At 34.2% G+C, this 7,136-nt stretch overlaps 1 protein-coding gene across 1 annotated transcript; it reads left to right on the top strand.

The window, feature by feature from the left end:
- The first annotated feature begins 392 nt into the window (after positions 1 to 392).
- LOC110934004 lies at positions 393 to 3,391 on the top strand. The gene is made up of 11 exons (XM_022177201.1): positions 393 to 533; positions 617 to 635; positions 681 to 884; positions 967 to 1,063; positions 1,669 to 1,759; positions 1,918 to 1,976; positions 2,079 to 2,217; positions 2,314 to 2,525; positions 2,571 to 2,946; positions 3,062 to 3,127; positions 3,224 to 3,391. Exons 1-11 carry the CDS (start codon positions 393 to 395, stop codon positions 3,389 to 3,391), a joined length of 1,572 nt encoding a protein of 523 aa, XP_022032893.1.
- Positions 3,392 to 7,136: the final 3,745 nt, after the last annotated feature.

The following is a 7,136-nucleotide window of genomic DNA, read 5'->3' as shown; positions in this document are numbered from 1 at the left end:
GAGAGGCTGTCAAACAATGTTTTTCTTATGTCATTATTGCATCATAAATCCTAATATATAAAATCATTTAAAATCTATCTAAAACCTCTGCCAAAGTAAACATCTGCTCATTTATATCTGAGTTTACTTTAATACCCAGCAGCAGTTGTTGTTATGCTCTCAAATGCTTTTAGATCAGCAGATGTTTAAGGCTAATTACCGGCAAATTCAAATTCAAAAATACATGGGAATAAGTGATTTGAAATTAATGCATGTCACTCACAAACTCCTGTCAATCATTTTCTTATTTAAGGTTTTTCTTCTCATTTTCCTCTTCATATTTGATCACAGTTTCGTCTTCTCTGATTTTCAAATTTGAAATTTGATCACAATCCGAATTCCGAATTAGAAGCATGTCAATATCAGTTGATAGTAACAATCTTAGTTTTGTTAACGATTTGAATCCTGGGAAAGATATGTGTAAGATGAAAGCGAGAATTATTCGAAAATGGAATCAAGGTTACAAAATGGATCTCATCTTCATTGCTGAAAAGGTAGTTTGTATTTCTGCTTTTCTGTTCTATCAGATAATGTAGTGGTGTATGCTAAAAAGATACTTTCTTTAAATGTTTTTCAGGGTGCGAAGATTCAAGCAGGTATTAAGAGTCATCTGATACCTGTTTTTGATGGATAACTTCAAGAAGATGATGTTGTCATTCTGTCGAAATTTGGTGTTGGTGAGAATAAAGATTTATATAAAGTTGTAGTACAGCCTTATAAAATCAACTTTTATAGATGCACAACTGTTACACCTGTGAGATATTGGCAAGGTGTTGAGTATGGTTTCAGCTTCAGAGCTTATCAAGATATTCTTCAAGGAGAGGCGTTAAACTCTTTGAGTGTTGGTAGTGTATATTTTGTAATCATGTCTTCTCTGTATAAAATTAGAGAGTTTTACTTATACTGTTGTATAATGTGATCATATAGATATTGCTGGATCAGTGGTTTGTTGTGGAGATCTTAAATTCTTTGGTCGACCTCCAAAAGAGACTAAGAAGATCAATATCGATATTCAAGACTTGGAGTAAGTTGTTGTTTACATGTGCAGTCATGCACAAATCATTGTTTGTATTTAATGATGTTAACAAATAAGATGAAGAATGTGCGTATTTAATGTGGAATCATGGTAATGGTAATAAATGAGATCTATAGTGTTTGTATCTAATGTTGAATCATGGTAATAAATGAGATCAGCAGTTTATTCTTAGACCATATGTAATGGGGCTTTATAAGGGCATGAAAGATTTTGATAATGCCCTTACACCATTACTCATGGGCATTATAGGGGCATGAAGAGTGAGGGGCATTTCTATAATAATTCCCAAAGAGAAGAAAAATAATGGAAAGTAATAAATGAAATGGGTATTAACCATTACACCTTTTTTAAAAGGGCATTATGATGATGATGTGGTGAAAAATGCCCCTTAGTGGGCATTAACCATTACCTATGGTCTTAGTGAATATGTTAGTTAATTTATGGCACATTTACTACTTTAATAAATGTCATAAATTTTCTATGATTTTGTGTTGGTATTCATTCAATTTAGTTTTGATATTAGAGATTGTTTCCAAAAAATTGTCATAAATTAGTCTTTAGTGTATCGTCATACGAATATTGTTTTCATGTAGGGGTAAGGTTTTGCGGTGTACTGTGTGGAATGATTATGCTCTGCAGTTTAAGGAGTTCATCTCTAAAATTCCAGCTCATGATCATGTGATGGTTGTTATACAGCATGGAAAGTGTAAGGAATAGAAAGGTAATTTTTCTTGCTTTCTACAAATCATAGCTATACTGTTTATTTATGCCAATATAAAGACAGGTTGACTAAATATCTATATACTTTTGCATGTATGTGAATATACAGTTCAAAGTGATAGTTTGCAACACGAATGTTTCTGAATGAAGAAATTGATGAAGTTAATCAGCTAAGGAGGAGGTAATTTGTCAATGTAATTTCTATTGTATATAGATGTTCAACTCAAATAGTTGGTTTCATATTATTTGTATACTAATTCTAATCATTTGTGGTATTCAAAAGTCTTATACTGAAGTTTGGACAAGGGAGTAGTTCTACTTCTCAAACAATACTATCGTCTCAGACCGTTTTTCCATTGCATAAAGAATTTGTAACTGATGGTGTGAGGAAACATGTTGATGAGATTAGTGAGATAGAAAAGGTTTCACGTCTTTTTATATAGTTTGGTTATTTGTTTGGTTTATCACATGCATGTTTGTCAAACTATAGATTACAAGTTAATATATTGTTTTTACAGGAAATGTCTTGTGTTGTGGTTGCGACAATTAAGATTGTGCAAGAAAAGTATGGTTGGTTTTATACTGCCTGTCATAAGTGTTTCAAGAAGGTCATGGGTAAAAGTGAATACTTGCAGAATGTTGAAAATGTTTCGGATGATATTGTTCAGTTGCCCGCGACTTCTTTGGTTTATCCCAAATGTCGTAGTGAATGTATAGCCATCACCACAAAGTAAGCAATGATGATTATTTAACGTTTTATTTATATAAATAACAGTTTAAGACTGATATTTGAATATAGTTTTGCAGTTTACTTAGTCATTTGTATATATTTCAAGTTCAAGGTGCAAGTCCGGGTGCAGGATGAGAGTGGTAGTGTTTCTTTTGTTATGTTTGATAGAGATGTTCAGAAGCTTCTTGGATTAGCGGCGAGTGACATAAGAGAGAGGCAGGTGAAGGCGAATGATACTGGATGTTTCCCTTATGAGATATTTCGATTGGTTGATAAGAAGGTCGCTTTTAAGATTGATGTTTTAGAGTTCAATTTTAAAAATGACTATCGTGTTTATACCGTGCAAAAAACATGTGATGATCCAGAAATAATTGCTGAGTTGGTTGGTGCAGATGGTAATGGTGATGAAAATACTGATGAGGTAGCATATAAAATTACTTTTTCAATGTATTTATTTTTCTTTTGAGGTTCGAAGACTGGATTCTGCACTTTTTTATATAATATCATATATTATGATCCTTTATGTTACTCAAGAGGTAGCTGAAGTTAAAGATGTTAACATTTCAGAATCTTCCCAGGTGTCTGCTGAACGAACTTCAAGGGTGAATATTTATTTTTGAAAGTATATTTAATATGTTTAAAAAGAGCTCATTATTTTATTAAATGAGATCAATAGTTGTTTTGTGATCTGCTGCAAGGATGTTATCTCTGTTAAGGCCGACTCTTCAGCCATTGAAGTTGAAAAGGATTCTGGATCAAGTCCCAATGGAAAGCGGATAGCTCAAGATGTTGATGTTGTTAACGTTGGTGAGCTATCCACTAATGGGAGAAGAACCCGGAAGAAGCTGTCTAAGGTTAACAATTAGATGCTTATGAAAAAACATTTCTTATGAGAGATAAGTAGAAACCACTTATTTTTTGTCACACCCCGATATTTTCACGTATTACCGGTGGGCCCGGTGGGGAGTATCGTGACGTAGTTGATATCATCATAGACAATTTATCACAGTTTAATACACAGCGGAAGTCGAAAGATAAATCACATTACAAACCGAATGAAAAGTAATATCAAAGTATTACAAACGGTTGTAAAGGATCCACAGGCGGATCAAGGATAAAAAGGACATTGTTCAACAGATTTTAACATCTAAGCTTGCAAGACTCCTTTATGGATGCCAGGAGTAGCCAGCCTATTCCGTCTAGTACCTGCACTTAGCCTTTTTGGAAAATACGTCAGTTTACACTGGTAAATACAATTAACTGACTCATTTTGAAAAGAGTTTAAGAAAATTGATTTGAATGCACAAAGCACAAAATATCTTTTATAACTTGGGACAATTATTTAAAAATAATCTTGTATACAGTTTTACATATTTGTCGTCCGTCAGGGCCGGTTAGAAGAGCCGGACAATATTAACTGACACACCACAGGTATAATGCCCACAAGGAAAAATCCTTATTGTGGGTTACCAGTTTTTACATATGCAACTGTCAGGTGTATGCCTACACCCCGTACCTAAGTCGTGGTCATTTCAATGAATGATGCCAAGGATATCCGGGACATGGTCATTAACCCCCCAAAGGCCATATACCAAATAAAACAGATTAAAACGGGTTATGTAAATATATCAATCACAATCCGATTTAAACAACTACATATCCGACCAAGCGGTATTATTATAATACCGTATCCCAAGCCCGTATAACGGAAAATAAGTTAAAAGTATTTACCTGAGCCAGTATATATCACAATCAGCGAGTGCAAGTAGCTTTTACTGGGCTCCTAATCTGGAACGAAGGTTTTTAATAACCTATTAGATTTCTAACGGGTCTTAATTAAGCCAAAACTTAGACCGGTTAGTTTTAAAGGAAGATATACGGTTCAAAACGCGCGATTAAGCGAAGACTGGATTAGAATGTGATTAGAATATTTTATTTATCATATAAAATCAGTAGCAAAATGTTTGGTATCAAAATGTTATGTAAAACTAATTTTATGCACGAAAAGGGTATAACCGACAATTACCGAATCCAAGCTATAACCCTATGTTATGCTCAGTCTAAAAATAAATAAAAATCTTCAAAAATCACAAAATATTATATTACATCAGTAGGTAAAAATTTTGGTTTCAAAATTTGGGTTTAGATAGGCTTTATGCTAATTACGCCGTTAAATTAATAAAAAGCTTCTTAATTACGATATTGAGCATAACTCCTAATCTAGACCTCAAACTGATGTGAAAATTTAAGGACGTGTTTATAATTCAGTAATAAAGGTTTTTGTCCATTCATATTTGTAAAAATCTTGTTTTAGGTCAAAAGGGTATAATGGTCAACATTTAAGCATATAGCGGAAACATGCATATGATTCGGATAACTAAGGAACCAAGTTGTATAATCATAGAGGGTTAAACTAATATGTAACCTGGTCCTAATAGAGCTCTAAGGCATTTCTAAAATATGCTACATTGGGTCAGAACTGAAAGTCAAAGCAAAAGTCTACTTTTGCGACTTTCGGTTCCGAACCGAGTGTAAACTGAAAATTGTCTGGTTGAACACGCTTAGACATGTTCTTACACTAATTACCAAGTTATATGAGTGATAAAACAGGTTGCATGGCTTCTACATTGTTAATTATGTGTTTATTTGAAAATTAGCTTTCTGTTGACTTTTTACATTTAAGTTTGACCCGACAATTGCCTACGTAGAGTGGGAATCAGAGGGTGCCCTTTTAAGGGTTTATTACCCACATAATTACCAACTCAAAGCTACTCCTAATTCGAGAATTGACTGGACCATTAGTAGTTAATCACTAAGTTTTAACCTTAATCACGACGGGTTTGACTTTAGGCCATTAAACTAATAAAACTGAATTAAGAGAGGTTAAGGAAGCTTACTGAAGTCCTTAGTACGAAAATGAAGGTAATGGAATCTTGTTTGAGGTCCAGAGAGCTCCAGAAAATGTGTTTGAAAGATTTCAAGTGAATGCCAAAAATTGTTGCAACAAGTGCTCTATATATATGGACTTTGATTCAACAAGATCATGCCAAACAAGTCTAGGATTGATCCCAGATGAGTCCAAGTGCCCCCTATGCATGTAATACCATTGGAGCAGCCCCTGGAATGAAAAACAAGACTTCAAAGGCGGTGCAACAGGCTGAACAGGCACCTGCCATGCATTTTCTGTCGCTGGCAGTTTTAGGCAGCCCGCGTAAGACCCATACAAGGTCTACGCGGCCGGTATGGCTCCCACATCCGGTTACAAAGTTTCCTTTAATTGCATATTTGGTCCCTGCTCCTTCTAATAATGGTTTTAACATGATTTATTGCACTTTTCACCCTCCAACTTGACTTTTAAGGACTCCAAGTCATAAACCAAATTCGTTAAGTCCCCGGTTAGTCATACGATCACCGAAAAGCCTTAAATTTCAACGTTGATGCTTTTAACCCCTCACTTACGAATATTAGCATAACTTTCTCATACGATATCGAAACCTTGTGAAATTTTTATCACTTATTCTAGTGAACATAATTAATCGTTACAAAGCTTCGGGTTCGTTAAAAGGTCACTCGGAGGTATAAATTAAACATGTTGACACTTTTAACCCTTGCGTTTTGTAATCTTTCACTTTCTTCTACAATTGGCTTCGTATGATTTATAATTCATTCGTTTATGGGTGTAAACATCGTATAGGGTTGTTGAAGGGTATAATTATCCAATGTTGACAATTTGAATCCTTTTATACACGTACATTCTTCGTTTGTCAACTTTAGTCCCTCATCAATAATCTATTACACGTTTAAAGTTCATGACACGTGTCGATGTTATATTGGACATGAATTTACGAGGTGCTACATTTTTTAAGACTCCTTGTGGTTTTTATTTATGTCTGTTAACTGTTGTTTTAACAAACTGTGGTTAAAAGTTTGGTGTGTAAGAGCTGCAATGAAGTATCTAAACTGATGTATTTGGTATGTAATGTCTACGAATATTGAATATCAAGTAAATTTAACCTTTTGTTTGTTATATAATATTGTTATTATACATTATGTACATTTTTGGTGATATTCATGTACTGGACAAGTAGTAGGGTTGTATATTATTGTTAGTGAATGAATGAAAATTTAATTAACTGGTTAGTGGGAAAACTGTTAGGGTCTGAGATACATTAACATCTGTTAGAGGCTAAGCACTGTTATAGCATGCTAACATCTGTTAACGCCTAAGAACTGTTAGGATCTGAGTTACGTTAGCATCTATTGATTACATTAGCATATGTTGATAGATTTTGCTTCAACAGACCTTATGAGCTGTTGATCATCATCTGTTAAAGATCTTATATTAAAGATCTTCTATTGAATTACAATATTTGTTGGTCCACAACAGAACTTAGATTCATCATACATTTGGCTTGATCAGCAGAGGTTCTCTTTGGGAGACCTGTGCTTCAGCAGTCTTTGTCTTCAACAGACCTTTTGGTTCATCAACAGAGGTTGTTTGGTTCATCAGTTGAGGTTGTTTGGTTTAATAGACTTTGCTTCAACAGTGTTTGTCTTCAACAGACCTTTTGGTTTGCAAAGTTTAGCGAAACAGATGTTGAGTTTGTCCCT

This window comes from Helianthus annuus, chromosome 4 (assembly GCF_002127325.2).
Source record: "Helianthus annuus cultivar XRQ/B chromosome 4, HanXRQr2.0-SUNRISE, whole genome shotgun sequence".
Taxonomy (NCBI): Eukaryota; Viridiplantae; Streptophyta; class Magnoliopsida; order Asterales; family Asteraceae; genus Helianthus; species Helianthus annuus.
The sequence above is the reverse complement of the archived record's forward strand: the minus strand, read 5'-3'. Positions and strand labels throughout refer to the sequence as shown.